Here is a 24,369-nt window from a genome sequence, read left to right as displayed (position 1 = left end):
TTCATAAACTCACCACCAAAGAAACCTTTTAACCATTCTTTGAATTTTGATGAAGGTTCTGGTTTAGTGACTCTTCAAATGTCATTTTAGAACACTAATATGAAACACACAAAGCTAGTTACTCTTGATTTTTATATTAAAAATACACAAAAGCTGAGCAGTTTTCCCTGCACCACCTTCTCCAAAGTAGCTTTTAAGAATTTTCAGGTCCATCATCTGGAAGAGTCAACAGATATTTCCTTTTATCTTTTCAACTACTGGGGTCTCAAATTCTCACCATGACATCATCAACATGGTTTGGAAATTGCTGACACAGGCTATTCAATTGTGCTAAAAGGTTTGTGTTTATATACAATTACTACAGTGCCACCATGTGAGCAAAAGAAAGCATAGTAACATTTTAAAATAAAGCATAAATAGCAGTATTTGCTCTTTAAAAAATTGCCAAGGAGGGAACTTCATATTTAATTACAATTAGCAAAACTCATCAGAAAGATCTCAAACAAGATTCTGTGGGATGTGATTGAATGAGCAAGTTTACCCAGTTACCCCAGAACTTATTTCAACTTTAAGTATCTCAAAGAGCAGATTGTTTTTAAAGATATAGTATACTCTTGGAAAGAAAAGCCCAATGCAAGACACAGACTGTAAAAGAGAAGAACCATGTGTGTTCTAGCACATCCAGGAGTTGGAAGGAGAAAAACCTTTGAAAAAACTACCAATAGGCTTAGATACTAAAATCTTAGTTTTAAATATAGAAATTCTTACCTCCCACTGTAAATGAGGCGGGATATTTCGTATCTGAAGTTTCCGAATCCTGCAGAAGAATTAAAATGTTTTTTAAAAGAAAAAAAAAAAAGTAAAAGCAGAAGATATTAATAGCCAACATGGATGCTTAGAAACTACTTTAAATACTTTATATTAATTACAAACTAATATATAATAAGAAAAGGCAGTCCAAGAAGGAAAAAGGAGACAAAGTTATCACAATATGCATACTGAGACCATTTGGAAATCTAGCATCATTGGATTGTTATGGCTTATTCTAAAAGCCACTAAAATTGGCAGATACATTGTTTGAAAAACATTTCATCTGATGACTATATTCTAAGTTCAAACCCTTTAGCCTCAAAGTAAGCATCCCAGAACACAAACAAAGCCTTAGTCCAGATGTTCTTAATCTGAGATCACAGCCAAGGGGTCCATGGACAGAATTCAAGGAACTTGGATAGCAGGGGTGGGGTATGGGGGAAATCACATGTTTATTTTCACTATCCCCTAACTGAAATTTAGCACCACCTTCAATTATGGATGTTGGCATCAAACAACAGTAGAATTACATGACTTGTACTTTTGACATTAAAATAAAACAGATATTTTCATATCACTTACATTGTTGCAGATCTTTAAATATCATGTATAATCACTACTGTGAAAGTTAGCTGTGTTCCTAGAACTTTTCCTTATTATGTTAAGAAACACATGCTACTACGAGCTTTAACATTATAACTGTATTTCAAAATAATTTCCTTTATAATCCCATGTGTTTTATTTTATGCACTTAAAAATACCTTAAGAGGTCCATACTTTACAGGCTGCCAAAGGAGTCCATGGCACAAAGAACATTAAAAATCCCCTTAGTTTGAATGCCTACACATATGCTATGTATATAAAACACAATATGTATCTTATATAATAATAAAATCTATTGTAATATACATCCCTCTTCTTCTACCGCCTCCTCGATACTATCAGAGGGAGGGAGCAGAAGAAGAGAGGGAGGGTGGAAGGAAGGAAGGAAGGAACATGAATTATGTGAGATTGTACTAGGGATACCACATTCCAGTCACACTCTTAGAGGGAAAGGAATTTACAGTCAACTAGCTATTTTAAAAAGAGAGAGAGACTAACAATTGGGCACGACATCTCAAGCGAAATAATTTTTTAACTTCTAGAACTATAGTTAATTTCCTTTTCTGGGTCAAACGATCCACTTTTAAGTACCACAGCAAAACACCAGCTGGGACTACATTCACAGCCTACTCCTTTGTCTCTCCTATTCACCCCAAAGCTTAAGAACAAATAAATGCCACAGACACTGCCTATCCCTTATGGAACTCTAAAGAACATGTAGATTAACAAACTCAGGTACATCCTGTTTATAATGATAAAATAGACAATGAAGGAAAAATCATTTTTACATTATTTTTGTAAGACAGTGAAACAAAGCACAATCACCAAGGGCAATATATCAAAGAGATAGTCACAGAATGCCAATTTAAGAAAAAATTTTCAAACACCACATAGTCTTAGAATTTACACACGTTATTCTGCGATTTGTTTCAAAAATAACTCATGTGCTAAAAAAAAAAACTCATGTGCTAATAAGTGTTAAAGCCGCAGGATGTGTACCGTATCTCTGCTTTTGTATAAGTTTTATATTTTTCTATAAAAGCCTTAAAAAATATACCCTAATAAAAACATGCCTAAAACATAGATTTCAAATCTGCCATGTATTGCTTTAGGTAGCAGAAAAGTTGCTCACACTGTGTAAATACTTACCCTGGGTAACCAAGGAAGTAAGAATTATTTACTATACATTGCAAGTACTAATCTGTCTTAATCAAGCATCTGACACAGTAATAAATTACAGCACAATGTTAAGAAACTAAGTATTCATCTCTACTGGACTCATTTTTCTGGGTATATATATTACCAGAAAATTTTCCCAAAAGCACACACAGAAGTGTACATAGAGAGTTATGGTCACCTAGCAGGTAATTATTCATTATTAAAACAACAAATACCTACTTCACAGGGTTCCCAAGAACTTCTTTAAATAGGATACTATTTTTTGTACATTAGAAGTAATCCATTAGCCATGTCTTCCCCACACATTCTTCAAAATGTACATCCGACACCCATTTACTTATTAGAAGTTACTCCAGAATAATTATTTCCCTTAAATGGCTGTCCCTTTTCCATTATCTGATTCTCTCGTGTTTCATTTTAGACAAATACCAGGATTATTTTCATACAGTTAGTGTTGACATCTAGCAGTGTTCTTTCCCACTTACCCAGTAACTAATCTTAAACTCTGCAGTTTCAGCTCTAGCTCCTCTCCCCATGGTCCACTCTTATCACTACAAGAGCCAAAAGGCCCAGCATTAAAAAAAAGTCCAAGCAAAGGCATGAATTCTCATCTAGTACATAAACACAAACCTCTGACCCGGAAGGTACTTGAGAAAAACGACCCCACTCAGCTGTACTAATCAAGTTGGCTATACACAGTTAAAACACTATCACCTGGACTTCCCTGATGGCGCAGCGGTTAAGAATCCGCCTACTAATGCAGGGGGACACGGGTTTGATCCCTGGTCCAGGAAGATCTCACATGCCTCGGAGCAACTAAGCCCGTGCACCACAACTCTGAAGCCCGAGCCCCTAGAGCCCTTCTTCCGCAACAAGAGAAGCCACCGCAATGAGAAGCCCGCGCACGGCAATGAAGAGTAGCCTCCACTTGCCACAACTAGAAAAAGCCCGCGTGCAGCAACGAAGACCCAACACAGCCAAAAATAAATTAATTAATTTCAAAAAACAAAAAAAACACTATCACCTGTTTTCTTAGCTCCCATCTCCCATCTGAGCTTTTAGAAACAGGTTATATTTGGGTTTGATGCTAAATACATAAGAGTCAAGAAAACGGATACTGTTTTCCAGTGTGATTACCCACTCATTAGAGTTCAATTTAACTATCAGCAAAGTAAGTTGGTGTTTCACCTCCTCCTAATAACACACTTACGTATTAACAAGGATCACACCCTGTAACAGCAGGGACTCATTAGGCTGTCTTGTTCACTGTTGCATTCAGAGTCTGGAACAGTGTTTGGCACCTGAGAAGCACTCAACTGATAGTTAAATTAACATTTGTTATAACATATAGAAGGGGAAGAAAACACAAGACTCATGGATCCACCATCCAGAAACTAACATGATTTTATTACAGCTCATGGGGGAGTGAGAAGAACAATAGCTACACTGAAGTTTGAGAACAAAAACAGGAAAACGCCGATTTAATCTCTTGTGCTATTTTAAAAGAAAACTTCCACACAATCTACTTATAAGTTAATCATATAGAATTTAAGGGTTTTCCCCCAACAGGGAAAAATGAGGTAAAGTTTAAGCTCTCATTTAACCTTTAAAAAACGCTTACTGTGCCTGAAATAGTTGCAATAAAATTCAGTACTCTTGGGGCTTCCCTGGTGGCGCAGTGGTTGAGAGTCTGCCTGCCGATGCAGGCGACACGGGTTTGTGCCCCGGTCCGGGAGGATCCCACATGCCGTGGAGCGGCTGGGCCCATGGGCCATGGCCACTGAGCCTGCGCGTCCGGAGCCTGTGCTCTGCAGAGGGAGAGGCCACAGCAGTGAGAGGCCCGCGTACCGCAAAAAAAAAAAAAAAAAAAGAGCCATACACTGCACATGCTTCAGTATGGCTCTAGCCTCATAAGCTACATGTTTTCCTTTCTATCCTTACAACTTATTCGGAGAATAAAAAAATCCCAAACCTGTCATTTGTCTCCTGGTTTCTCACTGCCTGGATTTTGCTACTTACACTCCCATGGTGGTGTTTAATATGATGTTACTCTGACCTCTATAAAAGTGGTAATAGATCTGAAAATTTGACTTGTTTTTTGCTGTTGTTTGTTTAGGGAGAGACAATAAACTATCACAGGGGAGGTTTTATACTTCCATGAAAAGATACATTATCCCTGGTTGTCTTCCTGTGATGTTGCAATCACTAATGATCATTGCCTAAATCCACTGTTTCATAAAGGTTGAAAATGTATTTTCTCATTGTATCATGCCTTCCATATTCTTTTAATGAATTTGTTTGTTTGTTTATAGCTGCGTTGGGTCTTCGCTGCTGCGTGGGCTTTCTCTAGTTGTGGTGAACGGGAGCTATTCTTTGTTGCGGTGCGCAGGCTTCTCATTGCTGTGGCTTCTCTTGTTGCGGAGCACGGGCTCTAGGCACGCAGGCTTCAGTAGTTGTGGCACAAGGGCTCAGTAGTTGTGGCACAAGGGCTCAGTACTTGTGGCTCGTGGGCTCTAGAGCACAGGCTCAGTAATTGTGGCGCACGGGCTTAGTTGCTCTGTGGCATGTGGGATCTTCCCAGACCAGGGCTTGAATCCGTGTCCCCTGCATCAGCAGGCGGATTCTTAACCACTGCGCCCCCAGGGAAGCCCCGTATTTTTTAATTTAGCTGGAGTTCTTCCATAAAGAACAACTTTCCTTTACCACATATTTGGATACGCTGAACCACAGTAAGTATAGTAAAGGCAGGATAAGTATTTGATTCTTTCCCTTCTGCAGATGGTTCTGTGCTTCTTATCACATCCCCTTGCTCACCTCTGATTTCATTCACAGCTGTGGGAGACAGTCCCAAGCACAGTGAAGTTGTCCCGCCTCCTTCCACCCCTAAGCACACCCTTAGGCATCTCCGTTTCACCTCAGGTTTTTCACCAAAGCCTCAGCAGAGTTCAAGAACAGCCCATAAGAATGTAAATTGATACTGCCACTATGGAGAACAGTGTGGAGGTTCCTTAAAAAACTAAAAATAGAGCTACCATACAACCCAGCAATCCCACGGCTGGGCATATACCCTGAGAAAACCATAACTTAAAAAGAGTCATGGTCCACAATGTTCACTGCAGCTCTATTTACAATAGCCAGGACACAGAAGCAACCTAAACGCCCATCGACAGATGAATGGATAAAGAAGATGTGGCACGTATATACAATGGAATATTACTGAGCCATAAAAAGAAATGAAATTGAGTTATTTGTAGTGAGGTGGATGGACCTAGAGTCTGTCATACAGAGTGAAGTCAGAAAGAGAAAAACAAATACCATATGCTAACACATATATATGGAATCTTTAAAAAAATTTTTTTTAAAGGTTTTGAAGAACCTAGGGGCAGGACAGGAATAAAGATGCAGACGTAGAGAATGGACTTGACATGAGGAGGGGGAAGGGTAAGCTGGGAAGAAGTGAGAGAGTGGCATGGACATATATACACTACCAAATGTAAAACAGATAGCTAGTGGGAAGCAGCCGCATAGCACAGGGAGATCAGCTCGGTGCTTTGTGACCACCTAGAGGGGTGGGATAGGGAGGGTGGGAGGAAGATGCAAGAGGGGAGGGGATGTGGGGATATATGTATATGTATAGCCGATTCACTTTGTTATACAGCAGAAACTAACACACTATTGTAAAGCAATTATACTCCAATAAGGATGTTTAAAAAATAAACACCCTTTGTCAAAAGGGAGAATTTAAAAAACAAAAAAGAACAGCCCAGAAACAGAGGAGAGATGAAACCCTCAAGACAACCTGTCATTTACAGAGGAGAACGTTGCGAGCCAGTAGATAAATGCCCCAGTCTTCCACCTGGGAAGCATTCTGTACATTTATCAAAGGTCCTATTTCCTTATGGCAACCTCAATAAAGTGCCCTTCATTGGCTTGTCCTAAACCCCCATTTCACTCTCCCCATTCCCTCACTCTTGCTTCTTGAAACCATCTCCAAAATAAACCAGCTTCATGCAAATCCTCATTTCAATGTCTTCTTTCAGGAGTTCAAAGACATCATTATTTCAAACTTTTCAGAATAATGAGTTGGTCCCCTGGCATTGTCCAAAGATGACCAAATGCTTATTTTTTTCAGTAACATTATGGATTCACAAATATTTTGTGTGTATCAACCCACTGCATTAATTCCTTTTGATGCTCAAATTGCCCCATCTTTGGCTAATCAGTGGAGGCCTCTTCACACTGATCCTGTATCTTTTGAAATGACTCCAGCAACCTTTGAGAGCTTTTTTGCTTTCTGTTATGATAATCCAGGTTCAACTTGTAACTTCCTGCCCCCATCTGCAACCAGTTTCATCTACATGGAGCACTGGTTCCTTTTAGTCAGAAATAATACAACGAGACACAACCTGGGTGCTCACTGTTATAAGGCTGGTCATCACTCCTAGGCCAGAGCTAGACAGTACCCATTTTGTTTGAAAGAGAAATAAACCATGTGTCCATGGTGATTACAGTCATCCTTCCAAATTCACAGGGGATTAGTTCCAGAAGCCCCTCAGATACCAAAATCCACGGATGCTCAAGCACCTTAGATAAAATGGGGAGTATCCCATATACTTTATTTATTTATTTATTTATTTAAATTTATTTATTTTATTTATTTTATCTTTGGCTGTGTTGGGTCTTCGTTGCTGCGTGTGGGCTTTCTCTAGTTGCGATGAGCGGGGGCTACTCTTCGTTGCAGTGCACGGGCTTCTCGTTGCAGTGGCTTCTCTTGTTGCAGAGCATGGGCTCTAGGCGCGCGGGCTTCAGTAGTTGTGACTCACGGGCTCTAGAGCACAGACTCAGTAGTTGTGGTGCACAGGCTTAGATGCTCCGCAGCATGTGGGATCTTCCCGGACCAGGGCTCAAACCCGTGTCCCCTGCGTTGGCAGGCGGATTCTCAACCACTGCACCACCAGGGAAGCCTCCATATACTTTAAATCATCTCTAGATTACTTATAATACCTAATGCAATGTAGATGCTATGTAAATAGGTGTAAATACAATATAAATGAGATGTAAATAGTTGCCCCCAAAAGGCAAATTCAAGTTTTGCTCTATGGAACTTTCTGGATTTTTTTCCCCAATTATTTTTCATCTACAGTGGGTTGAATCCACAGATGCAGAACCCATGGATATGGAGGGCCAACTGTTATTTTCAATTCAAATTTTAGATTACTAAGTTTTTGCCAAAAGTCTTTGATATTTACATCTTTTTTCCACATTAAAGCTTGACACCAGGTATAAATAAGAATATAAACAAGAAAATGCTTTATGTCTGTTATGGACTGAATGTTTATGTCCCCCCCCAAAAAATTCATATGTTGCAGCCCTATCCCCCAATGTGATGCTGTTAGGAGATGGGGACTTTGGGAAGTGTTTAGGCTAATGTGAGGACATAAGCATGGAGCCCCCATAATGGGATTACTGTTTTTCTAAGAAGAGAGACCAGGGCTCTGTTCACTGCACACACTGAGGAAAGATTATGTGACCTCACAGCAAGAAGGCATCTGTCTATATAAGCCAAGAACGGGGCCCTCAGCAAGAACCCAAAGAATCTGCATGCACCTTGACCTTGGACTTCCCAGCCTCCAGAACTGTGAGAAATAAACATCTGTTAAGCCATCCAGTCTATGGTATTTTATTACAGCAGTCCAAACTGCCTAAGACAATGTCTGTTATCTCATGTAACCCTCCCAGTCAGCATTTTACAGATTCGAAGACAAAAGCACATGTTTATCTTGCCCAAACATACCCTGCTAATGAGTGGCAGGATCAGAATCCAGCTCTTGGCATTCTGGCTCCACAGTCCATCCTCCTAACTATATTCCATCTTACTGATTTCACTTATAATCCAACCAATAACATAACCATTATCAAAGAAACTTCAGAAAAATTACAGGTTGCATGTTAAACCCAAAGGTCAAAGATATGCCAATCTCAAGCAAAATTTTCACTTTGCTCCACAGCTTTAAACCGTTCAATCAATTCACATACTAAAACTCAATATTGACATTAAATGGACAAAGTTACATATGAATACCAAGAAACTATGCTGGAAACTCAGCTAATTCAACTACCTCAAGATATTATGAAAATTGTATACACTGGCACCTAGGCCCTTAACGCTAGTCATTTCATGCTAAGTCGTAGTGCAAGACATACAAGTGTATAGACTTGCAACCTTCCATCCAAACCACCTATAAGTCCTAAATGTTCATTTTCTTTATCTTGTTTCTCCCAAAAGGCCACCCCTCCTTTCTTTCTTTCTACTATCACTTATACAAATCAAGAGAATCACCACTTTCCCACTTCACAGATATAAAGAGGCCGAGGCTTGGATCATGATCTAACACAACTAATACCAGCTGAAGACAGGAAGAGAAAACCAAGTCTAACTTAACTTCTAACATTTTCCTCTTTGCCTTGATCTCTTACGCGAAGAGCTGGGACACGTGGTCCATACGTGTACTGGTCATTTTCAAATAAAAAGACAAGCCTCTGGACTCAGAGCAGTATGGCCTGGCCTCTTCAACCCGTCACTTGCAGGCACTCTGAACCGGCTGCAGATTTTCATTCTTAGCTGTGCCCAACCAACACAAACTATGCCCAAAGAGGAAGTTCAACCTGGCCAAATTCAATACAATTACTTGCACTAATTGCAATATTCAATACTGTAATTATATCTATCCTTGCTTGTTTTACACAGTTAAGAATTAGCTCCTTAAAAGGTCAACCTCAATTTTTTTTTTTAAAGCAGAATACTCCAGGTAGATGAATACCAGGGGAAATGATGCATTTCAGATTGCTGGTGATAAGTGTCAATTGGCATAACCCTGCCCCATGACTGACTCGGCAGTCTCTTATCAAATCCTCAGACTAGAAATGCAGCCTCTCAAGCATTCTCCTCCTTACAGTGTCTCTCTAGATAAAGCTGCAACAGACTCAAAAACTTAGCTATAAGTTTGTAAACGGGTAAAACTGGGAAGAACCCAAATGCCCAGGTAAAAGGGATAAGCTCAAAGGAAAAAAAGTACCCCTGCAAAACATATATATATATATATATATATATATATATATATTACGTCAATGATAGAAGTGTTCCACATCTTGATAGTGGGTGTACTTTCACAGGTATATACAGCTTTCAAAACTCATTGTGCCGGGGACTTCCCTGGTGGTTCGGTGGTTAAGACTGCACTCCCAGAACTTCCCTAGTAGCGCAGTGGTTAAGAATCCGCTGGCCTATGCAGGCAACAAGGGCTCGAGCCCTGGTCAGGGAAGATCCCACATGCCGCGGAGCAACTAAGCCCGTGCGCCACAACTACTGAGCCTGAGCTCTAGAGCCCGCGAGCCATAATTACCGAGCCCGCGTGCCACAACTACTGAAGCCCACGCACCTAGAGCCCGCGCTCCGCAACAAGAGAAGCCGCAGCAATAAGAAGCCCGCGCACTGCAACCCAGAGTAGCCCCCGCTCACCGCAACTAGAGAAAGCCCGCGCACAGCAACAAAGAACCAACCCAGCCAAAAATAAATAAATAAGTAAAATATCAAAAACAGACTCACAAATATAGAGAACAGACTTGTGGTTCCTAAGGGGGAAAGGGGTGGGGGAGGGAAAGTTGGGAGGTTGGGATTAGCAGATGCAAACTATTATATATAGGATGGATAAACAACAAGGTCCTGTTGTATAGCACTGGGAACTATATTCAGTATCCTGTGATAAACCATAATGAAAAATATGAAAAAGAATATATTTATGTATAACTGAATCACTTTGCTGTACAGCAAAAATTAACACAACATTGTAAATTAACTATACTTCAATAAAATTAAAAAATAAAGAGATGTCATTCCAAGGGTGGTCTAAGGAGCATCTACATTAGAATCACTAGGAGGGCTTACTTAAAATGAAAATGCCCAGGCCCTAATACAGACCTCTTAAATCAGAGTCTCTGGGGATGGGGCAGGGAAATGTGGTTTCACACACACTTAAGTTTGGTGGCCACTGAGGTCTATTTAACCGGGCAAGCACCATGTAGGCCAAGTCATTTCTACCTTGACTATTGTATACTCCAGTGCTTAGCAGATTTCCTGGTTCATAACAGGCAATTACTCAGCAATGCTTCAACAAGGAATAAAGAAACAAAAGTCTCTTTTAACATTACAGTTCTAAGTGAGAATCTAAGGTGATTTTTCTGTCATCCCTCAGCTCCCACATCTTCATGGGAATAATATCCATGTCCCACTAAGTAAAACAGAGGTATTTATCTTTTAAAGGTGCATACTACCATCTGCATCTATGTAGAACAGTCTGACAGCCCTAAGCGTACGGATGGAAACTTGGTAGAGTCCAGGAAAGGCTGGATGTTCTTCTATGTGCTGTTCTTATTACTAATGCCTGCAAATATGCACTGCTATCTCTTTTCCTTGTAGGAGACTATATGTCCCTTCAACGTAGGAATATAAAGTTCTTGACCTTCATTAGGATATGTGCAAGGCAAGATGACAGATCACTTGGCAAAATAATAGTTGAATTAATAGGACACAAACTGATCCTTGATTCCTGAATAACCAAAAGATTTCTCTAGTCTTCACACTGAGAATCTGAAAATGTGTCTTTAACCAGAAAAGTCACCACGAGTATTTCAACCAACCACAGAAATGCATGTAGTTGAACATCAGGGACAGTGTCTATTTAAATAAAAGACCCAGTGCCTGTATGACTCTTTCAAAAGTGTAGGGCTTCCCTGGTGGCGCAGTGGTTGAGAATCCGTCTGCCAATGCAGGGGACACGGGTTCAATCCCTGGTCCGGGAAGACCCCACATGCCATGGAGCAGCTGAGCCCATGAGCCACAACTACTGAGCCTGCACGCCGCAACTACTGAAGCCCGCGTGCCTAGAGCCCGTGCTCCACAATGAGAGAGGCCACCACGATGAGAGGCCCTTGCACTGCAACGAGGAGTGGCCCCCGCTCACCGCAACTAGAAAGGGCCCACGTGCAGCAACGAAGACCCAACACATACTAAATAAATAAATAAATAAAATTTATTTTTTAAAAAGTGTAACATTAACACAATATAGCAAATACATATATATTCCTTGAAAATTAGGGTGGTCACAAGGGAATGAAGTACTAAGATACAAAACCTCTAATACGTTTGACTCAAACTGAAAAATAATCATTCTTATGTTTTCCCACAGTTAAACTAATTTTATAAATACCGTTATATTTTTTCCCAGCAAGACTCATCATATGTTTTAACAAGTGATTTTACAAGCTGTGTATCTTTTTTTTAAAATAAACTTACTTACTTACTTACTTACTTACTTATTTATTTATTTATTTATTTATTTATTTATTTTCGGCTATGTTGGGTCTTTGTTGCTGCAGGCAGGCTTTCTCTAGTTGCTTCTCTTTGCTGTGGAGCACAGGCTCTAGGCGCACAGGCTTCAGTAGTTGTGGCATGAGGGCTCAGTAGTTGTGGCTCCCAGGCTCAGTTGCTCTGCGGCATGTGGGATCACCCCGGACCAGGGCTCAAACCGGTGTTCCCTGTATTAGCAGGTGGATTCTTAACCACTGCACCACCAGGGAAGTCCCACAAGCTGTGTATCTTAAAACTGCTCTGTCCAATGGAATATTCACTGGTCACATGAGGCTACTGAGCACTTGAAGTGTGGCTAGCCCAGTCCAAACTGAATTGTGCTATGAGTGTAACATATGTAACAGATTTTAAAGACAGTACAAAAATAGGAATATAATAAGATTTCTCAACAATTTTTATACTGATCACATGTTAAAAATTTAAAGTTCTGGGGCTTCCCTGGTGGCACAGTGGTTGAGAGTCTGCCTGCGATGCAGGGGACACGGGTTCGTGCCCCAGTCCGGGAGTATCCCACATGCCGCAGAGCAGCTGGGCCCGTGAGCCATGGCCGCTGCGCCTGCGCGTCCAGAGCCTGTGCTCTGCAACGGGAGAGGCCACAACAGTGAGAGGCCCGCATACCGCAAAAAAAAAAAAAAAAAAAAATTTTTTTAAGTTCTAGATTAGGTTGTATAAAATATTAATTTCACCTGCTACTTTTTATGTCTACCTGTGACTACTAGAAAAGCTTAAATTACATATACATAGTTCACATATTTCAGCTGGACAGAGCTGATCTAAAATGTAGTATACTTGATACTCAAAGGCAAAACTGATTGAATTTTATTTCCATTTATCAAGGTAATTTCAGGATCATACAACATTTTATATGTAATACTTATTTTCCACATAAAAGTCCCCATCACTAAGTAAACTATATCTGCAAGAAGAGGTGTTTTAAGAGGACTAAATTTTTTAAAGTGCTGTATTTTGAACATAGGAATATCTCTATATTAACGTTTTATTTCATATTACTGATACCTGGACGTGGTCCTTACCCAAGACAAATCCTTGGATTTGTTTTTTTGTTTGTTTTGCTTTTTTAAGTGAGTAAGTTGCAGTTGGTTATTATCAAGTTATATAATCTTCTCATCAACTTTAGCAACTACAACAATCCCAGTACACCTGACAGTTTGAACAATGAAGTTTAGATGCCTTCTTGTTTCCAAGAAGTAGTTATACAATTCACATGGTTTATATTTCTAATTTTAATATTTTGTATAATCAAGCAAATAAAATAACAATTGTTCTTGCTTGCAAGAGAATCAGTATGAAAATTCTGTTTTATGTAATTGAAGAATTTTTTTTTCTCATTTGGGTTTTTTTTAAATTGAAGTATAGTTGATTTACACTGTTGTTAGTTTCTGGTGTACAGCAAAGTGATTCAGTTATACATATTATTTTTCATATTCTTTTTATTATAGGATATTACAAGATATTGAATATAGTTCCCTGTGCTATACAGTAGGACCTTGTTTATTTTATATATAATGGTTTGTCATGTAGCAAGAAAACAAAGATATATAAGTTTAATCCAAGTATCTCTGACATTCCTCATCCAAGGCAACTCAACTCTTTTCTTCCAAGATATAACCATACTAGACTTTGCAGATAACCTTGCACTATCATTATACACAAAAACACACCATGACTAACATCTCCATGCCCATGGAGGACACAAGTCTCTCAAAGGAATAAACTCCTGGTCATCTTTATTATATAGATATGATTGGCCAAAAAGTTTAACATAAGCCAAAAAGAGAGGGTACACTGAGCACCAAAAGGTATAAAAGGCTCTCACCTTTGCAGAGTAATTACCCTCAAATGTATCTGGAACTCATCTACCTGCCCTCAGGCTTTCTCTGTAACACAGACACCAAGAGTTTAAAATGGCCCTTTCTGCCCCCCTTCCAAAATGCTGTAACCCTTTTGAAAGCTTTACTATCAGAAAAACCATCTGAATCTGTCATTAACAATCTGTACAGGACATTAAATTTTAGTGGGCTGGACTTTAGACTTTAACACCTTGTAAAAATGTTGAAATAAAAACTTATGCGTTTTCAAAACACTTAAGAACATGTTAAACAGCCAAGCACTTTAATTAATTGCCTAAAGACCGACTTGTAGAAACAAGTGCAAAAACCTAAGCGATAGGGACAGATCGTCCACCAGGGGGCAGCACACCCGGAATCTGACACACCTCTCACCACCATCTGTTCACGTATCACGTTTTTTGTTTTTGTTGTTGTTTTTAACACAGGCTTCAGAAGGGTTGGGGAAAGACCTAGGTCAAAGTTTTAACGTTTTTTTCTAAGAGGTTCTACATCATACACATACACCTACATTTAGCATGTTCTACTGATGATGAAATCCGGAACACATCTTAAACGTAAGAGTATCAGTTACAGGGAATTCCCTGGCATTCCAGTGCTTGGGACTCTGCGCTCTCACTGCCTCTCACTGCCTCTCACTGCCGAGGGCCTGGGTTCAACCCCTGGTGGAGGAACTAAGATCCCACAAGCCCATGCGGTGAGACCAAAAAAAAAAAGTTACAAGTATTCGGGATCTTAAATACCTTCCCTATAGATTTATCTGCTGGACGTCATTAAAATAGTTATTTACTCCTATATTTATAACTTTAGGTATGCGGGGACTTGGGAAAGCTTTAAATATGTAGTGGGTAAATTTTTAAAACTAGCTACAGAATTCTATCTTCATTCTCACACAAGCATAAAAAGCAACAGGAAAAATACTATATATGCAGCTTGGTCTATCTTTCCAAGAGCCTATAAATTCAGAGTCATAACAGTTATGAGGTCAAACAAATAGCGTCAACACAACCAACCAGAACCAGATCTGATTTACTTATAACAACACACATACCTTAAAATTCTGTAGATTAAACATATCTCTCTATATATATAGATATATATATATAATTTCAGAATCTTAACAGCTCTCATGTCTTCCAGAAACTGCAAATTACCTAAGCAGACCGTCTGAAAAACTCAGCCCAGCTATGCATTTAAAGTTACTGCCAATTACGACAATAGCTAAAAATGTTAATGTACATATCATTCTTATAAATTTGCTTTCTTAATTGAATAAGATTACTATAAAATGTTAATCGCGGGCTTCCCTGGTGGCGCAGTGGTTAAGAATCCACCTGCCAATGCAGGGGACACGGGTTCGAGCCCTGGTCTGGGAGATCCCACATGCCGCAGAGCAACTAAGCCCGTGCACCACAACTACTGAGCCTGCGCTCTAGAACCCGTGAGCCACAACAAGAGAAGCCACCGCAATGAGAAGCCTGTGCACCACAACGAAGAGTAGCCCCGGCTCGCCGCAACTAGAGAAAGCCCGCACAGAGCAATGAAGACCCAACGCAGCCAAAAATAAATAAATAAAATAAAATTTTAAATAAATAAAATGTTAATATCTTTCAAAATTTTAAGTTAACGCTTTCCTGTCTCCCTGGCACCTGGGCACACTGGTCATTGGCAGGACTCAACAGATAAGTTGAAAGAAAACAAAACTGCAAATTAGCCACAGAAGTTTTAAAATGCAATCTCTTGAAGAAGATTTATTATCAATTGGCTCTGGATTAAAGGCATCTTGGAAATTTTTAAGCTTTGCGCAATCAGTAATTTAAAACTTTATTTTCACATATCTCAATTCTTACCATTTTTTGTGTTTTCTTCATTATTGGAATAACAAGAAATATACATACACAAACTCAGACTTTGCTAAGACCAATTCCAGATTCTAAAAGGTTTTAGTGTTTCAAATTTAATCAAAGTTAAATATTTGTTTTAGGTATTGTGATGTTATAAAAATATCCATCTAGTCCTTTGATAAATATAGAGATTTAGAGTGGCAGTATTTAAACCAAATTACAATGAAACTAGCTGACCAGAATTTTATATCTGACCAAACCATTGAGAAGCAGTTGAGTGAAATTTTATTTTTAATTAATTTTATTAAGTAATTTTTTTAATTAATTTAAGTTAAAATTTAAATTAATAAAATTAAAAACTTGTTTTGAAAAAGTTAAATACTAATACCCATACGAAAAGCTAACATAAGCAAAACTAAAATGTGTCAGATCTACATATTTAGACAGTATAAACAGTAATATTTTAAAATAAACTTAATAAATTGTTTAAAATGCAGGACAACTAATCTTAGATATATTATGCAGTAATGAATTACTAGCTGTAATTCTATTATGAGATGCTCAGTAACATTTAATTATGTAGTTTATTTAAGACCTATTAATAAACAAGTCTATAAATTCAGAATCAGCCAGACTGATGTTCACTAAATGTCTTAGACTTCCATTTGGAATTAAAACACACCATTATTTCATTTGTGAAAAATTCATTAATGTAACTTCACTTTAAAATATTTATACTAACAGTTTAAAAACTAAAAATAATTTCCTTCTTTAAAATCCTGAACTATTATCTTTTAACTTACAAATCAGTTTCAGTATTTTCTAGAGTATTTTAATAAGTTTTCTCTGTAAAAACCCTAACTTTAAAAATAGGGCCTCCCTAGTGGCGCAAGTGGTTGAGAGTCCGCCTGCCGATGCAGGGGATACGGGTTCGTGCCCCGGTCTGGGAGGATCCCATATGCCGCGGAGCGGCTGGGCCCGTGAGCCATGGCCGCTGAGCCTGCGCGTCCGGAGCCTGCGCGTCCGGAGCCTGTGCTCCGCAACGGGGGAGGCCACAACAGTGAGAGGCCCGCATACCGCAAAAAAAAAAATAAATAAAATAAATAAAATAAACAGCCGTTTGGGAATCCAAAAAAGCAGTTTAAGAACACCATTTTAAAAGAAGAAAAAACTAAAATATTAAAAGTAAAATTAAAGGTTTTAAAGATTTTTTTTGTTTGTTTGTTTGTTTTTGCAGTTCGCGGGCCTCTCACTGCTGTGGCCTCTCCCGTTGCGGAGCACAGGCTCCGGACGCGCAGGCTCAGCGGCCATGGCTCACGGGCCCAGCCGCTCCGCGGCATATGGGATCCTCCCGGACCGGGGCACAAACCCGCGCCCCCTGCATCAGCAGGCGGACTCTCAACCACTGCGCCACCAGGGAAGCCCAAAGGTTTTAAAGATTTTTAAAGAAATTTTTACAAACAAAAAAGTTGGGGGGCAAAAAATCAGAATTAAATTTAGAGCACTGAACGAGTTCCAGTTAATCTAATACATTATGTACATGCTATTTAAAAGGACTACTCTGAGGTTTTTCAGAGGTTTGGTGGGTTTTTTGTTCTTTTCTAATTTTTGGTTTAACATTGCACAACACATTTCTTCGTTCTGTAACTGATGATGGGGTAAACCACATGCTGGAGTTTCCAGAAAATTAGAATAATCTATATAACAAATACTAACAGTGAAACATAACATACTGTTAATATTCTATTCATAACAAACACATTTAAACAAGCTTTAATGAATCTACAGCCCAGATAAATATAAATATTTATACTTTATATTTATTTTTATATTTATATTTATACAATAGGGTAAATATACTTTACTCCTAACTCAACACTCCACTATTTTAATAGTATTGAACATACTATATTATCACGATACTCCCCCCTCCCAGCTTCCAAAGCACCTTTAAAACTGCTTTTTAAAACTTCAAAATGGTAAGAGGCAGAACTAAACTATACTTTTCTAAAAAGTATGCAATCGTAGATTCTCGTGTATGTATACAAGTCTCCTCCCCAACAACAACAAAACTACAAGAAACTACAAAGTGGGTGCATTTGGGGAAGGAGAAAAAGATCATTTCAATCATTTAAATCATTTTTATGGTTTAAACTTTGCCATGTATACTATGCTTTTTTTTAATCTTCCAACTTTTTAAATTACCATAGAAAAAACAAGTTTTGCTCGATTCTTGTGGGTGTTCTGTATACAATACAGTATCTCAAAAAAAAAAAAAAAGTTTAAGATACATGTGATTTTAGTGTGCACACCACTCACCAACAGATCTAAGATTAAACAGGAACATTTTTTCCAGTTGTTATTTTTCTCTTCCCACACCTGTTTTTCCACAAACTGAAAATATACATTATATTACATTATAATTTACCTATAAATAGTTAAATTATAATATCCATGAGATATTTTATGTTCTCTTTTTGAACCAAGTCTTCAATCCAGTGTGTATTTTACACAAAGACATCTCAGTTTGGACTAGCCACATTTTGACTGCTTGACAGCCACATGTGGCCAGTGGCTGCCCTAGTGGGCAGCGCAGTCCTAGACCCTAAGCTTCATGAAAGCAAGTTCTTTTTTTTTTTTTTTTGCGGTACGCGGGCCTCTCACTTCTGTGGCCTCTCCCGTTGCAAAGCACAGGCTCCGGACACACAGGCTCAGCAGCCATGGCTCACGGGCCCAGCTGCTCCGCGGCATGTGGGATCTTCCCGGACCGGGGCACGAACCCGTGTCCCCTGCATCGGCAGGCGGACTCCCAACCACTGCGCCACCAGGGAAGCCCTGAGAGCAAGTTCTTGTCTTCTGTTCACTTCTGTCTCCCAAGAACCTAAAGCAGTAGCTGGCATGTAATAAACACTCAACAATTTGTTGAATGGATCATTTAAAAACTGCCAAGATCAGCAAAACAAAGCCATTTAAAAAAGAAAACTTAATGGCAAGCTACCAAGCTTTCTCAAACCAATAAAAATAAAAGGAATGGAAAAGACTTGTGAAATACCTTGAAAGGTCATTGTTGTACTTAATTCTTGAAAAGAAAAGAATCATTGCCTAGGGGCTTCCCTGGTGGTGCAGTGGTTAAGAATCCTCCTGCCAATGCAGGGGACACAGGTTCGAGCCCTGGTCTGGGAAGATCCTACATGCCGCGGAGCAACTAAGCCCATGCACCACAGCTACAAAGCCTGCGCTCTAGAGCCCGTGAGCTACAACTACTGAGCCTTGAGCCACAACTACTGAAGCCCGCGCGCCTAGAGCCTGTACTCTGCAACAAGGGAAGCCACCACAATGAGAAGCCTGAGCACCACAACGAAGAGTATCCCCGACACACGGAGAAAGCCCGCGTGCAGCAACAAAGTCCCAACGCAGCCAAAAATTAATTAATTAATTAATTTTAAAAAAAATCATTGCCTAAGAGAAGAAAACTACTTCTCCTGCGATAGGAACAAAAGTAGTTATTTTCTAAATTTAACTAACTTACATAGGGCAAGGAAAGCTGGCTGAAATGTGTCAGAGGCTTGACTCTATTTGGTCATCCTTACAAATACAATGAATCAGCACAAGCTTCCAGCCTCAAAACATCTAAATTGTCAAATGAAACTTTGATGGTGCTCTTAGATTCTAGTTAGTTTTCTCTAACATTTTAGGAATAACCAAATGTTATCATACTGAAGGTACTGAAGGCCATTCATTTTCTTAGGCAAGACTTGTAGTCATCATGTAGGGTACACTTTGGTTTGAAGAACTTAAAGCCTAACTGTGGCTGCCCAAACGCCCAAACTCACTTCATTTTGCTCATGCACATTGAAATGCTCCCTATTTGTCTTTTATACACCTAGATTTCTCTTTTGTGTTTAGTTTCTTATATTTTTTTTCCATTTGTTTTTTTTTCTCTTCCTACACCTGTTTTTCAAACTGATTTGTGTAGAATTCCCTCTCAAAGCTAACATGCCATGGAGTTGAATAAAACCCTCAGTTGCTCTTGCCATCTGTTGTGTTATGATGTAAATACACATTTACAGGAATACCTAATCCAAATAATTTCAAACATCACATTACTGTAGAGCAGCAATTCCCAACATACAGCATGTGGACTCCTGGTTGGGGGGGGGGGCGGTCCCTGAGACATTTTCAAAGAGGTCCAAGAAGTCAAAACTATTTCTATAATACTACTAAGATGTTATTTGCCTCTTTCACTGTGTGCACATTTGCCCTGATGGTGCGAAAACAATGGTGGGTAAACTGGCTGGCACCTTAGCGTGAATCAAGGCAATGGCACTAACCTGTGGTACTCATAATCATTGTATTCTTCACCAGCACTTGCAGTAAAAGTTAATTCATTTCATTTTTAAATGTCCTTAATGAAACAGTAAAAATTATTAATTTTCTTAAATAACCCTTGAGTACACATCCTGTTGATATCTATGTGAGGAGAAGGGCAGTATCCATGAAGCACTTGGGCTACCTAATATGGTTGTCTGCAGAAAAAGCACCGTACAAGAGTGAACCAGCCGGGCTTCCCTGGTGGCGCAGTGGTTGAGAGTCCGCCTGCCGGTGCAGGGGATACGGGTTTGTGCCCCGGTCTGGGAGGATCCCACATGCCGCGGAGCGGCTGGGCCCGTGAGCTATGGCCGCTGAGCCTGCGTGTCCGGAGCCTGTGCTCTGCAGCGGGAGAGGCCACAACAGTGAGAGGCCCGCATACCGCAAAAAGAAAAAAAAAGAGTGAACCAGCCACACTTTTTCACAGAGCGCCATTTTTACTTGAAAGAGCTATACGCTAACTGTGGTTATTTAAGATTGAATGTCTGGTGGACATTTTCTCAAAAGAGAACAAAATCAACCAATTAATTCAAGAAAAACTAACAGTATTTGCTGCCAATGACCGAATTTAAGCTTTTAAGTAAAAATCAGAATTTCAGCAAAAATATCTACCACCTTGAACTTTGACAGTTTCCCAATACTTCAGGATAAAAATGCAAGAGAGACCAATGGATTTTTGTTTGTTTGTTTGTTTTACTGTGCTTTGCTTTAGTGCACTTAGCAGATTTTTTTTAATTGCCTTTTTTTTTTAATTGCATTGTATGGTATTGGTACAAAAACAGAAATATAGATCAATGGTACAGGATAGAAAGCCCAGAGAGAAACCTACGCACATATGGTCACCTAATTTATGACAAAGGAGGCAAGAACATACAATGAAGAAAATACAGTCTCTTCAATAAGTGGTGCTGGGAAAACTGGTCAGCTACATATAGAAGAATGAAATTAGAACACCACCTAACACCATAAACAAAAATAAACTGCAAATGGATTAAAGACCTAAATGTAAGACCGGACACTATAAAACTCTTAGAGGAAAACATAGAAAAAACACTCTTTGACATAAACCACAACAAGTTCTTTTTTGACCCACCTCCTAGAGTAATGAAAATAAAAACAAAAATAAACAAATGGGCCCTAATGAAACTTAAAAGCTTTTGCACAGCAAAGGAAACCATAAACAAGATGAAAAGACAACCCTCGGAATGGGAGAAAATATTTGCAAACGAAGCAACTGACAAAGGATTAATCTCCAAAATATACAAACAGCTCACGGAGCTCAATATCAAAAAAACAAACAACCCAACTAAAAACTGGGCGGAAGACCTAAATAGACATTTCACCAAAGAAGACATACAGATGGCCAAGAAGCACATGAAAAACTGCTCAACATCACTATTAGAGAAATGCAAATCAAAACTACAATGAGGTATCACCTCACACCTGTCAGAATGGCCATCATCAAAAAATCTAGAAACGGGCTTCCCTGGTGGCACAGTGGTTGAGAGTCCACCTGCCGATGCAGGGGACGCGGGTTCGTGCCCCGGTCCGGGAGGATCCCACATGCCGCGGAGCGGCTGGGCCCGTGAGCCATGGCCGCTGAGCCTGCGCGTCTGGAGCCTGTGCTCCACAACGGGAGATGCCACAACAGTGAGAGGCACGTGTACCGCAAAAAAAAAAAAAAAAAAATCTAGAAACAATAAATGCTGGAGAGGGTGTGGAGAAAAGGGAACCCTCTTGCACTGTTGGTGGGAATGTAAATTGATACAGCCACCATGGGGAACAGTATGGAGGTTCCTTAAAAAACTAAAAATAGAACTACCATATGATCCAGCAATCCCACTACTGGGCATATACCCTGAGAAAACCATAATTCAAAAGGACACATGTACCCCAATGTTCATTGCAGCACAGTTTACAATAGTCAGGACATGGAAACAACCTAAATGTCCAACGATAGATGAATGGATAAAGATGATGCAGTACATATATACACAATGGAATATTACTCAGCCATAAAAAGGAACGAAACTGGGTCATTTGTAGAGATGTGGATGGACCTAGAGTCTGCTATACAGAGTGAACAAGCCAGAAAGAGAAAAACAAATATTGTATATTAAACACATATATGTGGAATCTAGAAAAATGGTACAGATGAACCTATTGTAGGGCAGGAATTGAGACACAGACGTAGAGAACAGACATGTGGACACAGGCGGGGAAGGGGAGGGTGGGATGAATTGGGAGATTAGGTTTGAAATAAATACACTACCATGTGTAAAACAAATAGCTAGTGGGAACCTGCTGTATAGCACAGGGAGCTCAGCTTGGTGCTCTGTGATGACCTAGATGGGTGGGATGGGGGGAGTGGGAGGGAGGTCCAAGAGCCAGGGGATATAGGTATACACATAGCTGATTCACTTCTTTGTACAGCAGAAACTAACACAACATTGTAAAGCAATTTTACTCCAATAAAAAACATTTTTTTAATTTAGAAATTTTAAATATTTGGACTTCCTTGGTGGTGCAGTGGCTAAGAATCCACCTGCCAGTGCAGGGGACATGGGTTCGAGCCCTGGTCCGGGAAGATCCCACATGCCGAGGAGCAGGTAAGCCTGTGTGCCACAACTACTGAGCCTGCGCTCTAGAGCCCAAGAGCCACAACTACTGAGCCTACATACCACAACTACTGAAGCCCGTGCGCCTAGAGCCTGTGCCCCACAAGAGAAGCCACCGCAGTGAGAAGCCCGTGCGCCACAAAAAGAGTAGCTCCTGCTCGCTGCAACTAGAGAAAGCCTGCGCGCAAGGAAGACCCAATGCAGCCAAAAATAAATAAATTTATTTTTTTAAAAAATCTACCCTCTAAAGCTCAAAAATGAGTAAATTCAAAATGTCCCAGACAGTCAGATTAAGGCTAGGGATCCTCTTTGCTTGGAAAGCAGACAATGGTGAAAGTTCCAGATTACCTGATAATACCTATTAAAATATAATGAGTGATATAACAAAACCTAAAAGTTTATCTGCATATATTTTGGACTCCCACCCAAAGACCTTTTTACCGAGTCCTGCCTAGTGATTTCAACTCCTTTACAATACTGTTGATTAAAACTATGCTTACAGACCACACAGAACTATGAAGACTAGGCTGTGTTCCATGATACTTGAAGGGTATTCACGTTTTAAGTTCTAACAGATACTCCCAAATGGCATGCCAAGAAGTCTTTGCCAATTTACATTCTAGCCGTTTGAGTGCCCATTCCTACACACTCTTGCCAACACCAGGTACTATCAATCTTGTTCATTTTTCCCAACTTGATAGGCAAAAATGCCATTACAGTTGGCATTTCCCTGATGACTAGTGAGATACGGTATCTTTTCCTAAGCAGATTGGCCTTTCAGATAACCCTTTCTCAACTGCTGCTTAGCCTTTGTACATTTTTGTAGTATGTTGTCTACCTTTTTGAGATTAACAGGAGTTCTTTATCTCCTAGTCTTTTTCTTTTTTTTAATAATATGATCTCTCTTAAGAGAATTTCCTAACTAGACATATGTTAGGGATGCTAAGACCTACACATCCAGACATAAACTACAAACTTTTTTTAATACATACTCTTAACTTATTCACAATGCATAACTCATACTCTACAAAGAAGTGTGAAACATTTCTATGTATCTGTACATGTGAGAGCAAACTATGGGATGAAGCAGGGATACACTCAACTCTTATTTTCAATCTCCACTTGTAAATACACACGCTTACTAATATGAGACACCACCACTGAGGTGTCAGATACTCCAGGAAGCCCTTTACAAACCTTATCATTTAATTCCCAACAACCTTGTGCAATAAGTTTTATTGCCCCTATTTACAGGTAAGCGGAGAAATCCAGAGTAGCATCAGTTTGCCTGGGATCACAGAGATGAGCAGGGATTCTAACTGACGTCTGTGTGATGCCAAGCAAGATACCACTGACCCCCCAACAGTCTGTGTACTGCTGCCCCTAAGTTTGCTCAGTGAATAGTGTGTGCACAGTGGAATCTAAAATATGACACAAATGAAATTACCTATGAAACAGAAACACACTCACAGACAGAGAACAGACTTGTGGTTGCCAAGGGGGTGGGGAGGGATGGAGTGGGAGGTTGGGATTAGCAGATGCACACTATTATGTATAGAATGGATAAACTATAAGGTCCTACTGTATAGCACAGGGAACTATATTCAGTATCCTGTGATAAACCATAATGGAAAAGAATATAAAAAATAATG

General features: G+C 39.6%; 1 protein-coding gene across 1 annotated transcript in view; it reads right to left on the bottom strand.

The window, feature by feature from the left end:
- Positions 1-24,369, bottom strand: part of IGF2BP3 (insulin like growth factor 2 mRNA binding protein 3) — a 150,638-nt gene that overhangs the window by 110,621 nt on the left and 15,648 nt on the right. Inside the window, exon 3 of the mRNA XM_060107644.1 lies at positions 769-817. Within this exon, the coding sequence (XP_059963627.1) occupies positions 769-817 (49 nt within the window). The remainder of the gene's footprint in view (positions 1-768; positions 818-24,369) is intronic.

Source organism: Mesoplodon densirostris, chromosome 9, assembly GCF_025265405.1.
Source record: "Mesoplodon densirostris isolate mMesDen1 chromosome 9, mMesDen1 primary haplotype, whole genome shotgun sequence".
Lineage (NCBI taxonomy): Eukaryota > Metazoa > Chordata > Mammalia > Artiodactyla > Ziphiidae > Mesoplodon > Mesoplodon densirostris.
This window is presented reverse-complemented; position numbering and strand designations above follow the sequence as displayed.